At 40.6% G+C, this 27,348-nt stretch overlaps 2 protein-coding genes across 7 annotated transcripts in view; both read left to right on the forward strand.

Moving 5' to 3' along the window:
• The window catches only part of LOC109917766 (E3 SUMO-protein ligase ZBED1-like), a 59,081-nt gene extending 32,545 nt beyond the window's left edge, over positions 1-26,536 (forward strand). For 3 of the 6 annotated variants that reach the window (XM_048606406.1, XM_048606405.1, XM_048606404.1), the window contains one exon: positions 23,567-26,536. In XM_048606406.1, the coding sequence (XP_048462363.1) occupies positions 23,712-25,688 (1,977 nt within the window). In that variant the 5' untranslated portion in view covers positions 23,567-23,711 and the 3' untranslated portion in view covers positions 25,689-26,536. Of the gene's footprint in view, positions 1-3,654; positions 3,881-4,454; positions 4,610-8,697; positions 8,856-23,566 lie in introns of all 6 variants that reach the window. The other 3 variants (XM_048606402.1, XM_048606403.1, XM_048606401.1) reach the window with 3 other exon arrangements.
• The window catches only part of LOC109917765 (testis-expressed protein 264 homolog), a 245,692-nt gene that overhangs the window by 71,516 nt on the left and 146,828 nt on the right, over positions 1-27,348 (forward strand). The window lies entirely within an intron of this gene.

The following is a 27,348-nucleotide window of genomic DNA, read 5'->3' on the forward strand; positions in this document are numbered from 1 at the left end:
AATTTGGATGAGTTATTACGAGAATGTCAGTGTTGGGTGACATCCCAAAGCTAGCTTGCTTCAATTAAAGAAAGATAAATTAGCTTTCTCACTTTCTGAGAAAGCAGAAAGATGGGAAACTGTTATAGCTCAGGTGAGTGTGTGGGATTTGCAAAGGCTATTAAATGGTGTGGCTGATGACCCATAGTTAAGCTAGCAGCTTCTATCTCACTGGTTAGAGAAATCCATCAGTTACACATTGCTCAAACACTGTAAATTGCTATTTACTCAAAGACAGTGCAACACTCAGCTGCTGATGTTGTAACAGTATTTACCTCCAGTATAAATAGTTATCTTCAGTTGATAATTTCACTTTCCAAAGGACTCACTTCACAGATGAACAAGAATTAAATTGTGAAGCTATTATTTATCAAATCCCATAATGTTTCAAATATAATTTGTGCAATTTCATATGGTGAGAAAGACCCAAACATCAGCTGTATATTTGATGAAAAAAATTCCAAACTCAGTTAAAGCTTATGTTAGAAAAATCTCTAGACAGTTTCTGTGACTAAGAGAATGAAGGGTGCTCCAGGAGACCATGTTTGTTTATAATATATCATTAGGTGTAATTAAAGTAACCTCCAATATGTCCAGATTTTCTTGGGAGTTTAAGAGTATACCAGATCAAAAATTCCATTCCTCACATACTAGGTCATCCCCAAGTTTGAGGCACCTTTCCTTATTTTACATTTTAATACCTATTAACATTCCTGCCAAAATAATTATCTCCTCTCTTCCACATCCATTTTGGTTATACAGTTCCACACAACTGCTACCCAGTACAACTAGTAGTATTTGTAGAGTTCAGTTAGCAATGGCTGGTTATGTACAAAAGGAACATTTAATATCTTATTTTCTTGGAATTGGATTTTACACAAGTCAAGAAGCTGGATAGTTTTAAAACATGCTAGCTTTGATACTAGGATTTTTAGATTGAGTTAATTCAGCTGTTAGCTACTATAATAACGGCGCAGTATAGAATTTACAAACCTTGTACTCATGATCAAACTATTCTCTTCCCACACAATGGCAGACTCATACTGTTCAATGAGATGTGATGCTAGAGCCAGCATGACGTGTGGCTTGGCAAGGGAGAAAAAAAATTTCTATTTTGGAGTCTTTAAGATGTATAAATGTGTGTTTTGCTGCTGTATTTGTGAATCTCTAACCCAAGATAATAGTATCCTGTTGGGTGTACTCCAGATAAAATGACCTCACCCCAGTATATGATGTATCAGCTCCAAAAATAAGCAAACGAACATTCAAGAGGATTATTTCACCAAGAGAAATAGATCAGTAAATGTAGTTTTCTGTTTTTATAAACTCTTAATCTGGGATAGTAATTTCTAAAAGGCAGGACCTAAAGCAACATCTAAAATGTTTGATTCTGAATCAAAGTGAATTCTGTCTGGTAGATAAAATGTTGAAAAATTAATTCTTTACTTCTGATGAGAATATAATTAATAACAGTGGGGTATCAGGGAACTGAAATTACAGTTTGGTGCATTCACTGAATCCATTGTTTTAAGTAGATGTAGGTCTAAATAAGATGGAAAGGAATTGGAGCCTTCAGTATCCAAAGCTGCAGGATTGCAAGATGTATGAAAGTTGTCAGAGCGACCTGGACTACTTGCGGGGGGAGTGGGGGAGGGTGCTGTGGGGGGAGTGGGGAAGCAGTGCAGTGGAGCAACAGAGTTAGGTCAGGTACCTGGGTGGCTGGTGTGGAACAGATTGGTGCCAATAGTACAGGGTTTCTTCTCAGTTCCGCCGGGGTGGATTTGGGACTTGCCTCCTTGCCATTTCCATTATGGTGACCTCAGCGCTGTGGGTTGGTCCTTCCTTTGGCCAAATAATTAAAGAAGATAAAGATTTCAAGAAGAAATAAACATTGCTGGGAGAATGCAGTATAAATGTGCAAATACTAGGCAAAGAATGGCTGAATACAAGTTATGATGAGATTGCTTGGTGTTATGTCTATATGAGGGTTTGCCTGTAATAGGAATGTCTCTCATGGTAGACAATGGTTGCCATCTCTGAAGGTTTTGCTGGGTGCAGCTTGTTGATTGCAGCCTACTGTTAGAGACTGGGTGCCATCTGCTTCATCTTCTAAGGGGAGTATAGACACTGACAACATTAACTAATGTTGAATAAAGACATTGTGGTATGTGCTCAGTACATCAGCTGTTGTGCTTGCGGTGTTTTTTAAAATTCTTTTATGGGATGTGAGCATCACTGACATAGCCAGCATTTGTTGACCATCCCTAGTTGTGCTAGACAAGGTGGTAGTGTGCCTGCCTCCTTGAACCACTTCAGTCCGTCTAGTATCAGCTCGCATTGCACTGCTATTAGAAAGGGAATTCCAGATTGTTGACCGGAAAGGAACAGTGAAGTGGTTCCAAGTCAGGATGGTGTGTGACATGTAGGTAGTGGCATTTGGGGAGAAGGGATGGTATCTATGAGAAGTTTAAAATCTGGCTGTCAAAACATTGGAGAAAAGCAGATGATGATCTTCAATAACTGAGCAACTACTGATATTGTAGTGTGCTCAACATTTTTATTTTATTGAAAAACCCAAATGAAGGGACTATTATCAAGAATGCATCAAGGTTGAAAAGAATTCACTTCAGACCTAATCTGATTAGGTAATGAAGAAGGAAATATTGTGACTGATAAGGAACTGAGATTTGTGGAAAGACTGGTTGGAGGAAATTGACGTGATCTTTCTTGTATCATATTGAGGGTGGGACCAGATGACATTGGGAGAAGTGTCTCCAACTCTGGTTAGACCTATTCCTGGAGGTTCGCACATGCACATGCGCACCATGCCATTTCTCTAACTAATCTCTCTGCCACAGCAATTACAAAGTGAATTCATTCTTCAGTAGCCAATTAAACATTTTCTTTTTCAGTTGGTCAAAAAGGATTTTGTGCATTTTCATGATAGTGAACAAAAGTGGTCAAGTAAAATTAGAAGGATGCAACCTTTCATCAGCCCTATGATTTTTCTCCTGAGTTGTTTCCAGAATGTCCTAGAAATTAGTCTTTAATTCCTGGGGAGCCCAAGGCAATCCTGGAGAGTTGGCAACCCTCCAGAGTTCCAGACCCTTTGTAACTTGGCTCCAATACAGAGAGATCTCAGCCATTCTGTCAGGAATTCTATAAATGTTTTCTCTGATAGAAGGAAATTAAAATTCTTTGTTTGATCCCTAAGGCTCAGTTTTCAGTGTGAAAGGTATGGTAGTTAGATAGTAGGCTGGCATCAGTTTGAGAGAATGCTCTGTGCTTGAGGGAGGTATATTAACAGTTTAACTAAAAAGATAAAGGAGGTCAAAGAGAAATACACCTCTTTGTGACTGTGGCAACGTTGAGAGATGTTAATTAAAATCAGTTTGGGGTGAGCTGTGAGTACTTCTAACTGATTGCTGTGACAAGAAAATAAAGTCTGAAGATGGATAAAATGCTTGTAGAGATAGGTGGCAGGCTTGATGAACCAAAGTGGGTCCTGCCTGGTTTATCAATTACTAGATAGGAGTATGAATAATGTAGCATCGATTCAGTTTACCTAATGTGTTATTACCAATATGGTAATACAGGCTTTCCCACATTCTACAGTACTGCGTAGAATTTCTGACATGGATGAAGGAATTTTTTTGCCACTTTTCAAAAAAGCCTGTCCAACTCCAAAGCCCACCTACTGAAGAGAAACTTCACCTGTAACACTACTGCAAACGGCTATTGAATCTAAGTGGGCTCTGTTGCTGTCCATAGAAGTTGGATCATCTGGCTGTTACGGAAGTCACTGACTGACTTGTGTCCCCTCTGGTGGGAGTAGGACCCGGTAAGTGTAAAAATTATTTTCTCTGGCGTTCTGAATTAGATATCAGCATTGCACATGCTACTTCCATCGCTTTGAAGGTGGACTGAGCATGTGCTATTTCCATCGATTTGATGTTGGGCTGGATGAAACTGCTGATTTCCAAATACTCAAGTTGAATTTGATGTAAGATGCTTAATAGAATGGGTATAAGTTTTTTTTTTTTTTTTTTTTTTTTAAAATACTATTTCAAAAATATGTAAAGGAGACTTGCAGGCTAACCCGTTATGGTGGATATCTTTATGTAAAATGATTGACTAAAGTGGCCAGTGGTGCTTTCTTTTCAGTCAGCTGTTGCCTGACTTCTGTTTTATTGTAAAGCAGCTTTCCCTGACACACCAGGGTTAGGAATTTGTCAACACCAAATTGCTAGATGTCATCTTGAGTAATCATAGTCTCTGCAAGAAAGCAATTTCCACCTTCTTATTGTAATAATAACTTTTTCTGCATTCAGTATCAGAGCTCTGTGCAAGGGCATTTTGGGAAGCTAAAGATTTTGCCTTTGCCCCTTGACTGATCCTTGTTACCCTCTATTCAGGCAAAGCAGTTATATGGAAAGTAGGGGTGGTGACCTCCAAGAACCAGAACGTAAAGCCAAAAAAGCGGGCTAAGATGAAATAATATGGATAAGTGCAGTCAAATAAACTGATCATCTTTTTAAAAAAACAACCTTGTCGAGAGTCCTGTGGGCAGGTAAGTAATGTTAAAACAAGATAATTACCCTGAGTTATTTGATAAACCAGGTATTCATCTGTAAGGATCTTGAGTAGTAACCCCATATGTGGTGTGGGGCATTAAATAAATTCAGTATCTTGAACTTGAGGCAGAGGCGTCAATGAAGAACAACCAACTGGCAGATGACTACACTGCTCTTTGGAGCACACCTTAGCTATCAGAGAACTTGTAATTACTGCACTACAATATTAACTGCAGCCTCCGCACAGAAACCAGTTGGGTAATTTTTTTTAATCTCTTCTTACAGCAAATCATAAATTTTATATAATAATTATATGTATTTTTGATTTTTCTACATGTTTGGTTTAACTGTTGATAAATAACATCACTATTTAGGGGCTTGAATTTTTACAGTTCTTTGACCTGTATAAATTTAATACAGTGGCAATGCATAAAACATACGCAATGAGATTTCAATTGAGATACCTGCTGTCTCAATGTCAAGAGTCACACGTAACATAATCAATCAGCTGAAAGAAGTGTTGGGTGCTTGTGTGGAAGCTTGCTGAAGGGGGCAATGTTTGCCTATTGTCAGTGTGTGCATAATAAGGTGCTACTTTACATTCTTGTGCCACATTTTAAGTGTTTGCATTATGATTAGTGTATTAGTTTGTGAAAGTTTTCGTTTAAGGAGCACTTGCACAGAGGATCCCATTCTTCCATTAGGAGATTGGTTCAGAAAGAACAAAACAGCAAAATTAAAGCCACATTTGCCAGTGTATTAGAATTAGAGAATCCTGACAGTGTGGGATCAGGCCACTTGGCCCATCAATTTCACACCGACTCTCTGGAGAGCATTCCACCCAGACTCACCCCATCCCTGTAACCTTGCATTTCCCATGGCCAATCCCCCTAACCTGCATGTCTTTGGACTGTGGGAGGAAACCGGAGCACCCGGAGAAAACCCACGCAGACACGGGGAGAATGTGCAAACTCCACACACGGTCACCCGAGGCTGGAATCGATCCTGGATCCCTGGTGCTGTGAGGCAGCAATGTGAACCACTGAGCCACTGTGCCGCCCTTTTCTGTTAATCTGAGATTAAAATCCCATCAAATAACGATTTTAAAAGGTTTATAAATCTAACTTTTTAAAAGAATTTTAAAAATGATTGAGTGAACAGTTTCTGGAATCTTTATTTTCAGGATTTCATATTTGAGTTGCCAGGTTGGTTTGTAATGTTTTTTTTCTGGTAGGCTTCTGAATGGATTGCGAGCTTGAATAAACTTGTGTCAACAGAATGACAATGAACGAGATTGAACTTAATCCTATGTTGAATATTGATCATATTAATGTTATGAATATTAATATAATTCTGTGCTGGTTGTGCTTAGTAGCCAGCTGAAAGCACTGTATAGTGTTACAGAGTAGACCCCACTTTAGGCACAGTTGACAGTGAAATGTCATTAGGAACATCCTTACCCTTGTCAAGGTTTTATCCACACTAAATGACAATATTATCCCTGCCCCTACAAATAGTAATTATAACTATGGTTTAAATATCTAGATTAAAAACACATGAAAAGCTTTCACAATTGAAGATATATTTAATTCTATGATTTAAGCCTTTTGTTTGTTATCCATGATACACCGCTCAAGATCTGGTTGTCCTTGCACCTTTGTTGAGAAAGTGACGTTCTGTTTAACACATTTGCTAAACTCCTTCTATATAAGTAAGAGACTTGAAAGAGCTCTTTGCTGAGCACCTTCACTAAAAGCAGATCAAAGACTTGCGTGGGAAATCAAAACCTGGAACCCACAGCTGACTACACCATCTTGTGTCATCTGTTACAATGACCTTTGTTTTCTGATACTTGACATGATGCAACTTAGTTCTCCATGAACAATAACCTGCCCTTCATTTAAACAAGCTCATTTTTTGCTTGCTATAATTCTGGAGGCAACCCTTTTGCAATGCACTGTTGCATTTGGCTGATTGCAATTTACCATAGAAAGCGGAGAGCTGTGGTATTTAAATTGAAATTTTATTATCTTTAGTGTAGGGTCAGTGAGTTCAATTGTGCAGTGAATTCCCTGGTGGGAAGAATAATATAACCGACTGCTCAGAAAGATCTGAAGTTGTATGGTACTCATGGGGGGGATTTCATGGGAGCTGATTACTGGTAGCTAAATGACTCTGATCCATTAAAGGACATTGATTTGATAATTTTTGATGGTTTAATAGATATAGTCTCAAAAACAATGAATATCCTAAAACAATTCTATTTGAATATTGATGAAAAAGGATATTCTTTGTTGAAGGTTTTCATTTGCACTCGGCATTTGCAAGATCACGTATATGAGGGGAACAACATCTTTTTTTGTTGTCTGAGAAGAGACTGCTGATTGTTTGGTAAATGGATTCTGGTTTGGAGACGTGTTTCAATGGAAAATGCACCACTTTTTGATAACTGATAGTTCACTGCCAGACTTTGAGTAAATTTAAACCAGGTTGACTCTGGTCATAGAGTCATAGAGTCATACAGCATGGAAACAGACTCTTTGGTTCAACCAGTCCATGCTGACCATGTTCCCAAACTGAACTAGTCCCACTTGCCTGCATTTAACCCATATCCCTCCAAATCTTTCCTTTTCATGTACTTATCCAAATGTCTTTTTTAAACATTGTAACCGTGACTGCATCTACCACTTCCTCTGGCAGTTCATTCCACACACTATCCACTCTCTCTGTGTATAAAGAGTTGCCCCTCATGTTCTTTTTAAATCTTTCTCCTCTCACGTTAAAAATATACTCCCTAGTTTTGTACTTCCCCACCCTAGGGAAAAGATCCTTACTATTCACCTTATGCCCCTTGTGATTTTATATACCTCAATAAGGTCACCCCTCAACCACCTGTTATCCAGTGGAAAAAAATCCCAGCCTATCCTTATAACTCAAACCCTCAATTCCTGGCAACATCCTGGTAAATCTTTTCTGAACCCTCTCCAACTTTAATATTAATCTTCCTGTAGCAGGGTGACCAGAACTGTACACAGTTCTTCAGAAGAGGACTCACCAACATCCTGTACAACCTCAACGTGATGTCCCAAATCCTATACTCAAAGGTCTGAGCAATGAAGGCAAGTATGCTGAACACCTTCTGTCTACATGTGATGCAAATTTCAAAGAATCATGTACCTGAACCCCGAGGTGTCTCTGTTCCATTACAATATCCAGGGCCCTACCATTAATTGTAAAAGTCTTCCCCTTGTGTGTTTTACCAAAATGCATTGTATTCATCCGAATTAAATTCCATCTGCCACTCCTCACCCCATTGACCCAATTGATCAGGGTCTCTTTGTAATCTTAGATAATTCTTCTTCACTGTCCATTTTACCACCAATTTTGTCATCTGCAAAGTTACTAACTTGAGAACAATTGTCACCTATTTTGCCAAGTTGAAACAGTCGCAATGTGGATATGAGTTAGTTCTGCCTGTAAACCGTGCCCTGTGTACTAATGAATGTGATTTCAAGCACTCGTGTGTGCCACACTGCAATGCCAAATGACAATGTAATTCTTGATGCACCTAGGCAGTTAACTGTCAGTAATCCTCTGACTGGAACATTCTTCATTCTCCACGATAATATCAACCAGAGACCACTAGTCAGCCTCCTCTCGTCACATGGTGTCAAATGTTGTTCCCCTTAACTTTGCAAATATTCCTGTGCTATAAAGCTTTGACAAGACATATTTTGTTAAGTAATATTTGAATTGGAAAAGTACTTGAGTTTGACAAAGGGATGGTAAGCACAGAATTTAGAAATAATTATTTTACATACTATGCTAATTTTTTGGAGTGGATTTCCTGTGGAGATTAACTATGCTGTCAAATTGCAGTTGGAGTTTAATATGTATTTTCAAATGCTGTAACAGCGAGATAGGAGTACTTTCTGGGGGACTTTGCAATTGACCATTGGAACTTTACAATCTTTTCTATTCTTTTTATGTTTTTATTCCCTTATTCTATGTTTAATATATCCTAATATAGTCATACCTTACAGATACCATCACCACCCCTGAGTATGTCTTGTCTGATTGGCAGGAGAAACAAGCAGGGATGAAAGTCCTCAACATTGACTGTAGGCCTCATAAGGTCTCTTGGAATAAGATCGAACATGAGTAAAGAAACCAGCTGCTGATTTTACCTATTCTGCTCTCACCTTCAGCTGAAAAATCAGTACTCCACCTTGAGCACTAATTGTAAGTAGCACAGTGGGTGACAACAGCACAGAATGTACTTCAGTTATGTACTTCCATATCTATCACTAGGAAAGGCTGATAGCACCACCACTGACTAACTGAACTGGCCAATTATTTAACCAGAAAACTTCTAGATTGGCCTGTGATGGGTGATGAGGAAGCCATGAGGCACTGTCTGCCATCAGTTGCAAAATTCTGTCCAAACACAGTCTGCAATCTCATGCCCAGTAAATTCCCTGCTTTACCATTGCCATCAAACTATGGTTCAATGAAGAGTGCAGAAGGCATACCAGAGGCATCAATGAGGTGTCAATGTAATGAAGATACAACATGACCACTTCTACATGTCAAGTAGCTGAAGTAGTGTGTGATAGGTGAGGATGAGCAACCCATACCAACATATTGTATTAAAGCTCTACAGTCCTGCCACTTCCAATCATGAATGGTAATGACAACTGGACAAGCAATTAGAGGAAGAGGCTGCACAAGTATTCATGCCCTAAGTGATCGGGGAGCCCAGCATCTCCGTGCAAGACAAGGCTGAAATACTTGCAACCGTCTTCAGTCATGAGTGCTGCATGGGTGATCCATTTTGGCTTCCTCCTGAGATCCCAACTGTTACAAATGTCAGTCCTGGGTCAATTTAGTTGACTGCACAGGATATCAAGTGATAGCTGAAGGATCTACGGGGCCTCGACCACATTCTGGCAGTGGTATTGGAGGTTTGTGCTGCAGCACTATTCACATCCTTAGCAGGCTGTTCTAGTACAGCTACAGCACTGGCATCCACCAAACAATGTGGCTAAGTTGCCCATACATGTCCTGTTTTGTGTGGACAGGACAAATCCAACCCAGCCATTAACTGCCCCACTAGTCTACTCTTGATCATCAGTAAAGTGATGGAAGGTGTCATTGACAGTGCTATGAAGCAGCACCTGCTCAGCAATAGCCTGCTCAGTGATGCCCAGTTTGAGTTCTGCCATGGCCACTCCACTCCTGACCTCATTACAGGCTTAATTCCAACATGTTCCAAAGAGCTGAATTCCACAGATGGGGTGAGAGAGGCATCAAGGAGCCCTAGCAACACTGGAGTCAGTGAGAATGAGGGGAAAGCTCTTTGCTGGTTGGAGTCTAGCCTGAGACAAAGGAAAATGATTGTGATAGCTAGAAATCGGTCATCTCAGCTTCAGGCCATCTTTGGGAGTTCCTTGGGAGAACATCTTTGGCCTAGTCTCTACAGCTGCTTTATCAGTGACCCCCAACAAAAGGTCAAAAATAGGGATGTTCACTGATGAATGCACATTGTTCTGCACCATTCGCAACTCCTCCAATACAGAAACAGTCCATGCCCGAATACGGCAAGGCCTGGACAATATACAGACTTGGGCTGACAAGTGGCAAGTAATATTCATGCCACACAAGTGCCAGGCAATGACCACCTCCAACAAGAGAGAATTTAGCCACTACCTTTGACATTCAGTGACATTACCATCAGTGAATCCCCCACTAACAACATCCTGGAGATTACCAGTGACTAGAAACTGAGCTAGGCTAACCATATAAATGCTGTGCCTACAAATGTGGGTCAGAGGTTCGGAATCCTGCAGCAAGTAACTCAACTTCTAATTCCCAAAGCCTGTCCGCCCTCTACAAGGCAGAAGTCAGAAGTGTGATGGAATACTTCCCACTTGCCTGGATGAGTGCAGCACCAACAACAAACAAGAACTTGACACCATCCAAGATAAAGCTGACCGTTTTAATTAATACCACATCCATTGTCTCCATCATTGATGCTCAGTAGCGGCAGTGTGTACTATTTATAAGATGCACTGTGGACATTCATTGAGGCTCTTTTTTGACAGTACCTTCCGAAACCCATAACCACGTCCATCTGGAAGACCAAGAGGGCACCACCATCTGCAAGCTCTCCTCCAAGCCCATTCACCATCCTGGCTTGGAAATATATTGTCATCCTTTCCGTGTCGTTGAGTCAAACCCATTCCCTGAATGCATTGAGCTCTATCTGTAGCAAATGGACTGCAGCAGTTCAAGGTGGCAGCTCACCACTGCCTTCTCAAGGGCAACTAGGAATGGGCAATAAATATTGGATCAGCCAGTGATGCCCACATCCCATGAGTGAATAAAAAAACTTTCAGTTGCTGGTTCACCAGGAGATCTTCCTCCTCTTTGGAAGATCACAAATTTACTAGCTATTCTTTGACGAATCAAATGTATTAAGTAATAACAACATAAATTAATAGCAGCAACAATATGTATCTTCTAAGTGGTATGTTTGGCTAGCTCGACACATGATCATAACTCCTGCACTGGTTTACAATTATTTTAAAAATCGAATAGTTCTTTTAAGTTTCCAACCATTACTGAACTTGTCAGAGGAATTTTTTCTCCTTGAAGGTTTCCTGCCAATTTTCCCTTTTTAGCTTGGGCAAGTTGACAGAAAACGTTTGAAAAGCATGTAACCAGGCCTGACCAGAGGTAAATAAATAACTGTGGTGTTTCTAGAAACCTGCAAATCAGATACTGATTAATTAAAGCTACCAAAAGTCATTTGCATTTGCCTGGAGTCTTGCCTTGGACTTCAGTTGAAGGCAAACAACTATTTTATTACCTTAAGATAGAATAATCACTTATGTATTGTGACAGACTTTTTAAAAAAAAAAGCTAATTCTCTTTAAGGCATAATGTTTCAAAAACTCCCATCAAAGCCTTTAAAATAAATTCAATGTTTTATGAGTTGAATGCTAAATAATCACCACAAATCATCAGCTCCCATACCACAGCTCACATTGTTTTGCAGTGCTGAACTGAGACATTTTATTTCACACTGATTTTTGCCAGTTTTATGATACTGTGATTTTGGTGGTCTAGGATTCATAAGAATTGGAGCTGAGAAGATGTTAGCAAGTCTCATTGCTGGGTGTCTCAAAGGAAGCTATTTTATGATATCTGTGCACGAGCACCAATCATTACTGACAAGCAAGCATTGCAGTGAATATTTGAAAGGGTAGAACATTGGCTGGCACGTGGCACTTGGAACAGTGTACACAAGAAATCCAATAAAGAAACAGAAAAGAAGTGTTGACAGGTCCTTGGGAGGTGATCAGCCACACCACAGCAGTGAGGAAAGATGGTAATATAGAGGCTGCTGAACTGTTAGGTCCTGCAGCATAGTCTCGTATTGAGTCCCATGAGATCTAATTACCGGAGCTTCAGTTGTAGTCCTACAGTGCACTTTCTGCTCTGTCCACTGCCTAGTTTAAAAAGCCAATTATCGTCAGCTTTGAAAGACAATTGGTGAGCTGTGACTGAAATAGAAACTTCAATGAACTCTCCATTCGCACTTTTGTCATGTCATGCTTTGCTTCTACAAAAAAAAGTGCAGTTGAGAAGGGAAAGCACAATTAAATGAACTTCTCATTCCGACCCTTGCGTTTCATGTGCCTGGCAGCATTTGGATAAATGACTAATAGCTCACTCATTATATACGCCAACCTTCAAAACTAGCAGAAGCCAATCAGCAGCTTCAAAACAAAACCAACCAGAATGACCCTGACACATGAAATCAAGTAATTACTTAGACTGACTGTACAAAGATGTGTACAAGATACATAATCCAAGCAACAGTCCATCTGCTGAAGGCTGGGAGCATATCGACATGAGAGGCTGATGGGGAAATCTGTTATAGAAGGCAAAAAATAAGCATTGCATTTCATAGAATTGTAGAATCCCCAGTGTGGAAACAGGCCCTTCGGCCCAACAAGTCCACACCGACTCTCCGAGCATCCCACCCAGACCTATCCCCCTATAACCCACCTAATCTACACATCCCTCAACACTATGGGCAATTTTCTATGGTCAATCCACCTAGCCTGCACATTTTTGGACTGTGGGAGGAAACTGGAGCACCTGGAGGAAACCCACGCAGACACGGGGAGAATGTGTGCAAACTCCACGCAGACAGTTGCCCAAGGATGGGATTGAACCTGGGTTCCTGGCGCTGTGAGGCAGCCGTGCTAACCACTGAGCCACCGTGCCAACCAATCATTAGAAACCAGAGACAAAAACAGGAGATCTATACATAACCAAAGTTTATCATTGCAAAGTCAGTCAGGGAATTTGTCTCTTGAGAATATTTATAACTTTTAGATGATATATGATGCTTTCTGATCCATTTTAAATGCATTTAAACTGAATAGGTTTTTCACCTTAAACAGAAGGAACACTAATTTCCAACAATTCAACTGACCAGCCTTCCTCCAATAGCCAACTCTCTCTACTATTGCTACAGTTTAGCTTAGAGAGGCACTCCTTCCCTAGATGCATGGGTCAGAGATACTGGAACTGCATCTAAATCCATTCAACAGGGACACTCCCATCATTAACCCATCTAGTTCATACTGGCGCTCTTGTTCCCATTCAACCCAGTTACGGTACTCCTTGTCCTTTTTAGAATTCCTGCTTTGTGTTCATGCTGGCATCTGTCTTCTCTTTATACACTAGAGCACTGCTCTGAGTTTTTTCTCTCCACCTTCTTCCATTTATCTTCAGTGCCACCTATTTCCCTTTCCATCTACTGTCATTTTGTTGAGTTTCCTTTCCAATCGAGTGTAATTCCCCCTTTATAGTCAACCATTCTCTCCTTTTCCCTTTTTACTAATTTAGCAATGCAATTAATTTCACCTTTTGCTGTCGTCATCTTCCTTTCCCTCTCACCAGCCCTCCCAGTCTATTCTCTCCACACTCCAGTCCTACCAAGTCTGTGATCTCCTCTGTGACATGATAGTGGTAAAACAGCTCTGCTACTCCTTTTCGACATCTTTGCACACTTTGACACAGTTGATTACACTAACCACCTTCAGGGTCTCTCTCTTGTCCTGCTGGGAGTAACCGCCTGCATGTGAATACATTTCTTTCTGCCCTAGCAAGGGAATCATCTGCGGAAACTTCTTTTCCCACTTCCACATTATTACTGCTGGAGACTCCTCAGGGATTTATCCTTTGCAATATCAGCAAGCCACTCTGGCGACATAATCCAAGAGCACAATGTCAGCTTTCACAAGTCTACTGATGTCCCTTACTGCTACCTTACCGTCATTTCTCTCAAACTCTCTACCTAATTTCTCATGCTAGTTTTCCTGCGCTCGGTATTGTCCTTATTTGTCAAATTGTAAAAGTGACAAGTTTTCAATCTCCGATCTACTACCACATTAGCTTGGCAGATATAACGGCCCTAATGAAATGAGTTTAATCCATCTAAATTTAAAACATGAAACAATAAAAAGCCCTAGTTTAACACCACCTGTAATTGCAGAGTGTCTTTCATGTTGTAAAAGTTCCCAAGGCACTTCAAAAAGATCATCTTCAAATAGATTTTTGAGGGAAACAGTGTTTAAAAGGCACAAGCGATGAGAGAAGCTCAGAGAGGACTGTTGAATTCACAGTACAAGGATGCAAGGTGAATATCTTATTAGAAAGAAACAGCGGTTTGACAAACTAGTAATTGGCATGAGTTAGAGTAGGAGGTAGAAGCCAGGCTGCAGGGTTCGAGGAGATTATGGGAAGCAAGGGTGACTCCTAAATATGTACGGATTTTAAAAATGAGGCAAGAACTCGCATTATTTTGACTGAGGATGGGGAGTCACTAAGGGCCATAGTAAAACAATGGATAATGGTCACGTTTGTACAGAAGTAGGTATATCCAATTAATGCATCTCCACAGCCTCTTCCAATTTGTCTGTCCTTCCTAAATACTGAATACCTCTGGATATTCAGTCTCCATCTGTGGTCAACCTGCAGCCCACCCTCCATAAGCTCGACTCTCATACCTGTTTTCATTTACAATTAATTCATCTAAAGGCTTGTCTTTTCGGCATTTATTTGTTCCATTCCCATTATTTTTTACTGTGACCCTGTTTTATCCTGGCCCTTGATTTTTCTGCAAATCACTTTTCTTATTACTCCTTCTATCTTTAGTTCTTGCCCTTGATTTCTCCGTCCTCTGATTCCTTGCATAAATTTCCAGTCCCCTGCTATTTTAGTTTAAAGTCTCCCCAACCACTCTAACAAATGCAGGCCCCACCCTGGTTCTGCCCAAGAGTAACCTGACGAGTTTATACTGGTCCTGCATCGTCCATTCCCTGAATTGGTCCCAACTTCAGGAATCTGAAACCTCCCCCATTGCAGCATCTTCCTTAGAATCCCTACAGCGTTGAAACCTGCCCTTTGGCCCAATAAGCCCACACCAACCCTCAGAGTATCCCACCCAGATCCATTGCCTTATAACACACCTAATTTACACATCCCTGAACACTATATGGACAATTTAGCGTGGCCAATCCACCTAGCCTGCACATCTTTGGACTGTGGGAGGACATTGGAGCCCCCAAAGGAAACCCACGCAGACACAGGGAGAATGTACAAACTCCACACAGACAGTCGCTTGAGACTGGAATTGAACCCGGGCCCCTGGTGCTGTGAGGCAGCTGTTCTAACCACTGAGCCACTGTCTCATTAGCCATTTTTTAAAATTTAATATGTGGGACATGGACGTCGCTGCTAATTAGCATTGGTGGTAGAGAGTGGTTGTTTTTTAGATGTGGTGCCAGTCAAGTGGGCTGCTTTGTCCTGGATGATGTTGATCATCTTAAATGTTGTTCGAGCTGCACCCATCCAGGCACATGGGGAGTATTCCATCACACTCCTGGCTTGTGCCTTGCAGTTGGTGGACAGGCTTTGGGGAGTCAGGAGGTGAGTTATTTGCTGCAGTATTCCTAGCCTTTGACCTGCTATTGTAGCCACTGTATTTATATTGTGTATCCAATTGAGTTTCTGGTTGTTGATAGTGGGGGAATTCACTGATATACCCTGCAAAGCCATTCATTGCCAAATCTGACTGTGTACCACATCAAGCATGATATCGTCATCCTCTATGCCAAACCCGCCAGACTGCAAAGATACCTCCTGTTTTCTAATGTAAAACTATCTTTTTATACTCTCACCATGCTCCCCTTCTCCACCAACACTTACAACAAAACATTGACAAAGAAGTCATGAGCTCCTCACACTAACAGTAAAACCATTTGCTTTCCTTGTGTTCCTTTAACCACATCTCCATGAGACTAAACTTCTGATCCGCAAATCCCATTTCCTCCAAATTCGTTGACCAATCAACTTTACTTCGTGGCACTGCTGGTAGTGAATAACGTTAACTGCTTCCTGTCCCCTTCCTTTCAAATCTGCCCTGTTAAGCTTGCTTTATACGTTAAAGTTGACTCCCAGTTTGAAATAAACAAAAGACTGCCAAAGTAAATCATCATTTGTTGAAAGAAGTGAAAGACTTTTGTCAGTAGATACTAGTAGACAAAAATACAACAGGGTGCCTTTGTAAAGATAGGGATATAGAGGTGTAAGTAGATAGATCTCTTGGAATTTTACGAGCAGAGATTGCAAAATGATATGCCAATGGTTGCTAACTGGTTGCTAGGGTCTTTCCAGGCAGTCCATAGCAACAGAGTTGCTACCCTGGTGACATCATGCTGTAGGCTGGTAGTGTTAAGTCTGAAAATATGTGATGTCTGCCACAGGCTGTGTCTTGTTTCAGATATCTGCAGCCTGGGAGGGAGGTAAGGGGCCAATTCCACGCGCACAGACATACATACTCACACTCTCTGGTACCAAACTACATGTTTTAACCGAAACACATTAACATTTTATTTCACATTTATCTGTTGTAATGCAACAAGTAATGAGTAGAGCCTTGCATGTTAGTTTAAAAATAATGCGTGTGGATTGGAGACATTTTCATCTGTGAGCAGAAGGAGCTCTTAAACTTGTGTTTTGTATAGTGACATTTGTTATTTTCATAAGTTCTACAGTTTACAATTGAATGAGTGATTGTACAGTTCTAGTTGCAGCTCTCATGATTCCATTATGTACAGCAGACTAGTTCTTGCCACAGGCTGCTGTTTGTGTAGCTCCTCAGTACAGGCCTCCTCTGTCTGCTGCTGGAGTGCTTCATAACGTGATTATTATCACTGCTTTTAGTTTTAACCTTGCAATACATGAGAAATTGTTTGCTGCTAAATGTAAGAGTATCAATAACTGAAGGCAGGTGCTCTGCGTTGCTGCTTACCTTCTGAGGCCTATACAGCCAGGCTTCATCTACAAAAATGATTTTTTTTTTTGTTTTCATGCAGACTAGTCTACTCCTGTCTTTAATTAGCAGCGGATTATAGGGATAACAAACAGTTGGAAGTTAGTAAGTGCATATGTTTCCAATGTAGCCTTTTTTTGTCCTGTATCTTGTGAATGATGTTGAGATAGCTGAATCACAAAGTCGGTTGACTGTTGAGCTATGTAGCCAAAAAAATTGAACATCCATCAAAGGACATCATGATTAAGCTGCATAGTGCTGTAGCAAGCCATACATTGAATATTAGTCACCATGAGACATTAGGCAGTTTAGCGGGGTGTCACCAGCCTCATCCCTGCTGACGGGGCTGTTAGGTTGCGAGAAAAGATTGAAATAATGGAGCCTTCTATCTGGAAAGAAAGCATCTGAGAAGTGCTCTTACAGAAACATCTAGGAAGTCTAATAGTAAACCAGACGGTAGCCTGGTTAATTATCAAACTAATGGTGAAAGTACTGGTGCCTGCTGTAATCTTTACATAATTGGCAAAACTCCTTCATACCAGAAACGCAGTGAGAGGTTAAATGCAGAAACCCACGATGTACCTCCTGTTAGCATCTTGAAGAATAAGATGTATGAGCTACGGGCACAGGTAAGCAAATGGGAGTATTGCCTCATAGCTAAGATAAAGACTTGGTGAAAGGCCGGCAGAATTGGCAGCTTGAGCGTTCCTGGTACATGGTGTCCATGTGAGGTAGAGAGGGACGTAGGAGAGGTGGAGGGCCACAATATTTATCAAGGAATCAATTATTAGCAGTGAGGAAAGATAAAGGCTTTTGCGATGATTTGTAGCTCAGGTTGCGGATGAGGTTTTCGACTTGCTTGCCGAGTCAGTGTGTTTGATTGCAGACGTTTTGTCACCCTGCTAGGTAACATCATCAGTGTGCCTCTGGTGAAGCATTGGTGTTCTGTCCCACTTGTTATTTATATGCCTCAGTTTGCTGGGGTGGTTGGCATCATTTCCAGTTCTGTTTGCATTGGCTTGTTATGGAATCCTTTATGTTCGTCAGTAGCTGTCGCAGGGTGGTTGTTGGTTTGTGGGCTACCCTGAAACCTAGGGGTCTGAGAACTAATACGGAATTTTTAAAAGAAATGGATACCCAAAAAGCACAATCTGCCGTTACCTCTGTGACAGACCTTGACAAGAATACACAACACTGCTAGACACACTAGTCACCCTCCTGTACATCATGGACATATCAGACATGACCAGAAGACTACTCAGATGCCAAGGTATCAGGGTACCCCACAAAGGGACTTGGGAGTCCTAATTCTGGATTCTCTTAATGTGCAGATTCAGTTGACAGTTAAGAAAGCAAATGCAACATTAGCATTCATTCCAAAAGACCTAGAATTCAAGAGCAGGGATGTATGGCTAAAACTGTGTATAAAGTTCTGATCAGACCGTATTTGGAATATTCTGAGTAGTTCTGGGTGCTCTATCTAAGCAAGGTTGTGCTGGCTTTGGAGGGGGTCCGGAGGAGGTTCAAAAGAATGATCCTGGGAATGAAGAGGAGCAATTGAGGACTCTGGATCTGTACTCCGTGAAGTTTAGAAGGATGAGGGGAATCCGATTTCAGCCTTACATAATACTGAGAGGTTTGAATAGAGTGGATGTTGAGAAGATGTTTCCACTACTAGGAGAGACTAGGACCTGAGGGCACAGCCTCAGGTGAAGGAATGACTCTTTAGAACTGAGATGAGGAGGAATGTCTTCAGTCAGAGGGTGGTGAATCAGTGAAACTCATTTCTACAGAGGGCTGTGGAGGCCAAGTCGCTGAGAATATTTAAGACAGAGATAGATAGATAGGTTCTTTGATTAGTAAGGGGATCAAGGGTTACGGGGAGAAGGCAGGAGACATTGGGCATTGAGAAACATATCAACCATGACTAAATGGCAGAGAAGACTTTATGGACAGAATGGCCTGATTCTGCTCCTATATTTTATGGAGAAAGGCTATTTTTACTAAGATAAGATACAATTTGGCCCAAGTGGACTGGGAGCAGCTTCTTGCAGTTAAACTGTTGAGCAGTAGGAAATATTCCCATACAGACTAAGGGTGCGAGCAAGACTGGAAAACCCTGGATGATGAGAGATATAAAGATTAGGACGAGGAAGGAAAAAGAAGCAAATGACCAAGGGCTTAATGTAGCAGAGTACCTAGAGGAATGTAAAATATGCAGGGGCAACTTGAAAAGGAAACTACAAAAAAATGGGAATGCATGAGCAAACACTGGCAGGTAAAATAAAGGAAAACTTCAGGGTTTTTTAAAAATATTTCTAAAGAGCAGGAGAAAAGCTAGTGAAAGAGTTGGATCCATTGGGGAACGTGAAGGTCATCTGTGTGTGGGCCTGGAAGATGTGACCACGTTCCTCAGTGAATACTTGTGTTGATCTTTACAATGCAGAAGGACAGCCCATGCAGGCTGGAGAACTGTGAAATATTAAAATGAATTGAGACAGGAGTCGCTAGTGGGCTTAGCAGCCTTAAAAATGGATAATTCTGTAGGCCCAAATGAGATCTGTCCAGTCTGTTGAGGGAGGTAAGGGATGAGATAGCAGCCCAAGCAGTAATTTCCAAACCCTCCCTGGCCACATGTGAGGTGTCAGAGGCCTGGAGGACTGCTAACATTATCAAATATAATAACAAAGAGGGAGGAAGGGCAGACCAGGAAATTTACAGGCCAGTCAGTCTAAACTTTGCAGTAGGGACATTATTAGAAAGAACTCTGAGCGATGGAACATATCTTCATTTGGAGCCATGAAACACTCATCATGGATTTGTTATGGTAGGGTTGTGTTTGATGAATTTGATTGAATTGTTTGATTGGGTAACCAATACTGAAGATCAGAGGGACTTTTGTGTGCATATGCACAGATCCCTGAAGGTAGATATATGGTAGCTAAAAACGTATTTGGGATACTTGCCCTTATTAGCCAACGTATAGAATGCAAGATTGAGGGGGTTATGCTGTTTTAAAATGCTGATTAGATGACTACTTGAATCACCCAGTTTTAGGAAGAATGTGATTGCTCCCCATAAAGGTGAAGGATGCTGCCTGGGCTGGAGGATCTGAGCTATAAGGTGACCTGATGGTGTACAAGACTGAGGGACAAAGGGTGGATGTTAGGAGAGATTAGTAGAGATGTCAGTAACTGTGGGGCCTTGATTTAAGGCAGGAGGTAGAGGCTAAGAGGAGAGGGGAGAATTTGTTTACACTTGAGGATTTTGGGAGTTTGGAACTAACTGCTTGAGAGTTTCTGGCTCACCGTTTAAACAGTATTTTAGTATGCAGTTGTGTTGCTATAGCTTCCAAGACTGTGGGCCAAAAGCTGAGAAATTGTATCGATGTGAGCAGATCTTTGGCTTGCATGTACGTGATGGGTCAAATGGTACCCCTCTGCGCTGTAAACATCTATGTCTAAGAGGGCATCTCAAGCTCAGGTCCATCAGCATTGTGTGGTGACCAGTTGCTGTATCTGTGTTGTAAACATGAAAATCTCGTCAGAAAGTTAACTCTGATCCAATTCAGTATGAGTAACCTTGTAATTGCATGATGATTGTCAATTACTTCTAAATAACCTCAGGACTGAAATTTAAGTTTTAAAGTTTCATCTCATTTAGGTTTTAGTTGTTGAAGGCTTTAAAATGCAAAAATTACGAGTTTTTTTCTAAACCTCGTCTCTCTTGCTTTTTTCTTCTGTCTTTTCCTTCATCCCCTTTTAATCACTCTTCTAAATCTGACTTGATACTGAATTCAGTCACTCCAATTTACACATCCTTCTCGGTCCTTGCATGGTTTATTCCACAATTTCTCCACCTGATGGCTTAAGAACAGTTGTTTACCAATCGAAATTAGCTGCTTTTATTTTGCTGCACTGTGAGCTCACACAGCAAATTGACAGTTTAAAATTTTTAAAACTTGAAAATGTAAGCCCGTCTCTAACTAATAGACTCTACTAGATGCCATTCTGCAGCAAACTGTGGCCTATTATTTCAAATTGATTTATGATAAATGCAGGTTCAAACTAGTGCAAGGTAATTTTAGGACTGCTACCAGTGAGTTCTTCATGGTGATCAATGTACAGAACAACTCCCAGGCATAGTAATGGAGGCAAAAGTCGCTGTATCATCTAACAAACAATGGGAAACCACAGTGGTGGAGGAGATGTTAGGATTTTTATTTTTGGTTAGATGTATTGAGAAGGGTTTAGTGATCTTCCTATGTTGTTCTTTGTGTATTTGCCTCATCCTTGGGCTAAAATGTTGAATGTAGAATAGAAATAGAATTGAGCATCTGTTCAGGGTCCTAGCTTTTAAAACATAGTTCATGTTTTTGTTGCTGGAACAATATCAGTTCATCTTTGCAGCCATCAGTTATAATTTGTATTTGCATAATGGTTTCCTCTACAGCTTTAGCTTATTAGGTGCCTGCAGAGTTTGACTGCCCCAGGTCATTATTATATACCACTTATTGGTATGATGTCATTTTAAAAAAACGTTTAGGTTAAGTAATTCCTGTGCTACAGATCTAAATGTAGAACTTATTCATTTTTTTTTTGTTGTTCTGTGAAATGGAGCACCCGTTGTCAAACAGATATCCCACCGTTGTCTCAACATCGACTTGTTAGCTCTTGAACATTGCCCTGGATTGTCTAGAAATTAACTTCCTGCACACTGCTGTGCACAACTCATGAGGGAGGTCATCAGAAGATGATTTGGATTTAAATTTCTTTTGACCACTAAAGAGTGTAGCATTTGTACACTTGGGTAGCTCTGAAGGTGGATGCATTGAGTAGCCCAAAGTAGAGCAGTTAGAGGGAGGGAGCCATTGGATGAAATATACACAAATATTTCCAACCAGAGTTGGTAATCTTCCTGGGACAATGAACGAAGCTGTTGGATTAGAGATACATACTGTGTGAATCCAGGGGCTGAGGGGTGTTCTGTCTCAGCTGATGGTCAGTAATCATTTGTAAGTGTTTTGTGTTCTTGAGCTACTATTCTGCTGACTCATTACATGGACCTCAGAGAGGCAGCAGCACTTCTGATCATTGTTTTTAAAAGTGTTTACAGGGAAATGGACAAATTAGTTGGCTTGTAACTGTAGCCTGAGGTAGTTCATTCTGAGTTTTTATTGTGGTACCGTGGAGTATTACAGTCCTCAAGTAACCTTCAAGTAGAGTATTTGGGAACATATCACGGGGAAACTTCACAGCACTCTGGCTGAACAGTAGAACAAGAGTGGCACCAGGGTATAAAGTTACCAGCATATGATTGGATGCCTGTCAGCAAAATGAAGGCACGTTGTTTGTTGTAATATTTTGATGGTCAAAGTATGATGAGTGTGATACCATCTGCTTGCTTCAGTTTGTGGGTGGGACAGGAGATTCCAATCCTGACTATATCCAGAGGCATTCTCAAAACTTTGAAGTAATGACAACATTAACTCAAAGTTCTAAACCTACATATTGTGACGTTTATGGATAAATAGAATTTTGGATGCTGCCTTATAATTGACCATTGAAATTTTGAAGTTTGAATTTGGAGTGTTGGTATTCTGTTGTTTGTCTGTCAGTCAACCACTTGGACATTTTAAAGATGTTTATCTGATCACAGAATTTTGACCACAGGATTTTGGATTCCACATCCATTTATTTGTAGGTGTTCAGCCGTTGCTTTGGGTTACCAAGAGGCAACACATTAAGTTGCAGATGAGTAAAAGTTTTGTGTTTATGGGTTGCAGAGAATGGGTCTGGTAGTAGGTTACTTCACTTGAGTCACTCTTTCTAAATTTGTTGCAAAGAACAGAATGTCAACATCAAATTGGAAACCTAACTTTAATTAAGCGTTACTGAGCTGAATAAGGAGGCTTTTATGGTAGAATATTGTTTAAAAGAGAACATTCAGTGGGAGATTCTAATCTGCAACTTGAGTTTTTAAATTTTTTACTTCCCTGTTATAATGGACTTTAACCCTGTCTCCAATGAAATATTTTGTTATAATTGGGAGAGGATTTCGGCATTTTATGGTGATGCTTGGTAAAGGAGTATGGTTTGTTGGCCTTTCCCCTGTTTTGGTGGGTATATGCACTGTTTGGCAAGTTTGGAGTTCTTTACAAATTGCTTTTCTGCACTAAAGAGCCTTTCATTTTTCTTCCCTTCCTGTCAACTGCACTGTGGCTCCATTATCCATCTTCGCAGATGCGTGCCTCTTTGTCTTTACTTGGATCTTGGTCTATGAGTTGCCCTCTGTTGTTTTTACTCCTGGTTACTGCGTCTCTGATGGGTTACTTCTTTCCTTTACCTTCTCTAATAGCCTCTCTATGAGCTAATGGGAACAAATGATAATGATCTTTGTGGGAAGAAATAAAAGCATGTTTTACATTTTGGTTAAGAAGAATTTTTTGGTGGAACCAATGTTATTCAGAGAATTGCCAAAATATGCAAACTAGTTTTTAAAAAAATTCGTAATATGTCACCTTAAATTTTGTTTCTAGGCAGCAGGGCTGTCTTGCCCAATCTCCGCTGTAACTGGATTCCCTACCTGAGTGATGGCATCCATTTGATCTTCCCATGTGAACCAGTCCAGAAAGAAGACCTTGTGCTGCTTTAGTTGTCCTCTTTTGAAGCACATTCAGAGTAATGGAAGGGGACAGTGACATTGTACATTGTGGATCATCATTTGTGAAAATTGAAAGGCCTCAACTTGTGGAGAAAAGCAACACCACATCAGAAGTGTGGAGATACTTTGGCTTCCAACCTGGGAGTGATGGTAGACCAGAAAACATTGAAACTCCAGTCTGCAAAATCTGTTTCCGTGTCATTCCAGCAAAGGCTTCAAACACAAGTAATCTTTATGCCCATCTGAAATCGCAGCACCCTCATATTTATATAGAAGTGAAGGGAAAACCTAACCAGGCACCACCAACCACTACACCTTCATCTGGGGAGCCAGGGAGGGAACAGGCGGCCACCATGCGGGAGATTTTTCAGCGAAAGGATAAATTTGATCCAAAGCCCAGGGAGCACAGGGAGCTGACCAAGGCTGTGACTTACTACGTCACCAAGGATAGGATGCCCCTGAGTACCATTTCTAAACCTGGCTTTCAGCACCTCTTGAGCAAGTTCAACCCGAGGTATGAGCTACCAAGCAAGAACTACTTTTCAAGAGTAGCTATTCCCTCGCTTTATGCAGATGTTCGCAAAGTTGTTGAGAAAGAGTTAAAGAGCGGGGATTGTTTTGCTGCAACTGTTGAAACTTGGACAAGTAGAAACAATGAAATGTACATGACATGTGGGGTTCAATATGTAGACAATGATTGGATCCTCAAAAACCATTGTCTGCAGACTCAGTATTTACCAGATGAACACACTGGACAGAGTTTAAAGTGTGCCGTTGAAGATGTGTTGGAGGAGTGGGGGCTAGACCCAACCAACCTTGTAGCCATCACTACTGACAATGGACCTGCTATTAAACATGCCTGTGAGTTGCTGGGCTGGAAGAGAATAACTTGCTTCAGCCAGAACCTACAGTGTTCTCTCCAAAAGGGTCTTGAGGATTCCCGCATTGAACGAATCATACAGTTGTCCCGTCAAATATTTTCTCAATTTTCACGCAGTTGGAGGAGGAAGCGGGATTTTTCTATAGCTCAGAGTCAGAAAGGCCTTCCAAGGAATTCACTGAAAGCGGATGTCAGCAACCACTGGGGGACCACTTTGAATATGTTGGAAAGATTTCTTGAGCAGCAGGATGCTGTCAGAGCTGTGTTAGCTCATGACCATAAAATATGTCGTCTTGTTCCAACATGGCAGGACATTGATGTTCTCGAGTCAATTATAAGTGTTTTGCGTCCTTTTCGTGAAATGACTGAAGCGCTGTCTTCTGAAAAATTCATTTCCATTTCAGCAATCAATCCTCTTATAAAGCACATTTGCAATGATCTCGTGAGAGAGGAACAAGAGGAGTTGACTCTTAGTTTTCTCATGAAAATGCGAATCAAGCGAGACCTTGAAATGCGATATGGAGACCCAGAATTGGTTCATTTTCTGGAGAAAGTTACATTCATTGATCCCCGTTTCGGTCCCACTTGCGTAGACAATCTGGAAAATGTCCTGCAGCAAATTAAAGGAGAAGTGCTTGCTGGAAAAATATCTGAAGAGTCATCATTGTTTCAAATCGGCTTTGATGGCTCAACTGTTTCTCCGTTGAGCTCTTGCAGCTGGTATGATCGAGAGAGCCCAGGGCCGAGTCAGCCAAAGAAGGCCAAATATGGTGGAGGACTTGCCAAGGTGTTTGGAAAGCAGAGTGGAGATGGAGGTGCAGACAAAATGGTGACGACTTCTGTGTCGCTGCAAGAACAGCTTGACCGAGAACTGGATTTTTATTTCAAGGAGCCTAAACTCTCTCTGGAGAGCTGTCCTCTTCAGTGGTGGAAAGCTACTCAGAATTGTCTGCCTTTATTGGCAAAGTTAGCCAAAAAGTATCTCTGCATTTCTGCAATGAATGTAGCATCAGAGAGAGCATTTAGCAATAGTAGTTATGCACTTACTGAGTATCGAAGCAACGTGAAGCCAAAGCATATGGACCAGCTAGTGTTCTTAGCTGAAAATCTCCCATGAGGATAAGATTTTTGAGAAGAACTTTTTTTGTTAAAAATGCAAAGATGAATTGTGGCAACAATAATGGAATGTTCTAAGGATTCTCAAAATTAAATATTTCTATCTGGATCACTTTCGGGTAGATTTGATGTTCTCTGTAAGCTGGTGAGCATGGGGTTAGCCCAGTAATTGTTAAGAATTAACCTATTATTTCCTCATCAACTTGAACGGTGGGCTGTTGTATACATTCACCACTTAGCCTTGCTGTCTTATCTTGCCCCCACCCCAGACCCAGAATTGATGTCTCGTGCTTCTGTGTTATGCTTTATTCAGAATGCTGGCTAAGAACTGACAAAACTCTTGCCCAACTGAGGTGTGAGCAGCAAGTGCCTGACATACAGGCTTTCCAACCTTCTGGATTGGACTTGCACATTGACCAGCTTGAGCAAACCTATTGGCTAATATATCAGTTGCATGTTTGATTTTAAAGAAAATGTTGGCATATATTATGATCTGCTATGTATGTCATTTTTGGTCACTATCATATGATTTAATACATGCTGAACTAATCTGGGAAGCACTGCCAATGAACTTTTTCAGCTTGTTGGGAAGTGCACACTGACACTCCACGTGCACTAAAGCATCAAGAGTGAAGAATGTGCCACAAAGGGGATTAGATATTAATTTCATATCCCTTCTTACCACGTAGTCTCTTGCTTTGAATATTGTAAAAGCATGTTTGATAATGCAATTTCTGAGATACGTGAATAGAGTTCCTGTAGATGGAAGATGGATACTGGAGTACTTTAGTTTATTTGGCTGTCCCACAATATTTTATGCAGATCATTAAAAACCTTGTGTATAATGTACACTTCTTGTCCACTAATGTTACTGTCTATAATACTTTATATGGACATTTGAATGTTTATGATGGAATACTTCAAAGTAAACATTCATGCAAACTTGTATGTCAACATATCTTAATGAAGAAAACTAATTAACATTTTGCCCCCATGGTTTGTTGATGAATCACTCAAATAAAACAAATCTTTTATCAGTAACTGAAATTCCTCATGTCCAAACAAAATTTTAAATGTGAAAGTTAACTTTTCACTACATAATTATTTGAATAACACCACTTATTCTTTTGAATTGTTTCTTGTGTCTTTTTAATACATTAAATTTTTGTTTAAACATCTGAGCCTCTCTTAAAAGCTTAGGTTTGAACTTGTTAGTTGGGATCTAAAACAGTGCCTGTGTTAGATTTAAGATAGTTTCTGCAGATCAGGCACAGGATGTATGCTTAACCTCCCTGGATAATTAAGTAATATTTAAACTAACTATGTGAAATATATGATCAGCAGCTGCTTTGTTTATATCTCAGTAGGGTAAATGTTGACTCAGTAATTGATAGAACTGCCGATATTTGTTTGAATAATGTCTTGGGATCTTTTGCATTCACCAGAAATCTCCGACTACTGCAGTGAGTCTCACTCAAAAGCCATCATTTGCTCATTGTGACACTGAAGTGTCAGTCTGGATTTTGCTGAAAGGGACTTAAACCCATAACCTACTTACTACAAAGTGAAACTGACACACAAGTTCTGCAAATTTACTGATGGATGATAACTCCTACAGCCCTGTCTAGATGCTGTAGACTACAAACAGAAGGGACACAGCA

This window comes from Rhincodon typus, chromosome 16 (genome assembly GCF_021869965.1).
Source record: "Rhincodon typus isolate 14 chromosome 16, sRhiTyp1.1, whole genome shotgun sequence".
Taxonomy (NCBI): Eukaryota; Metazoa; Chordata; class Chondrichthyes; order Orectolobiformes; family Rhincodontidae; genus Rhincodon; species Rhincodon typus.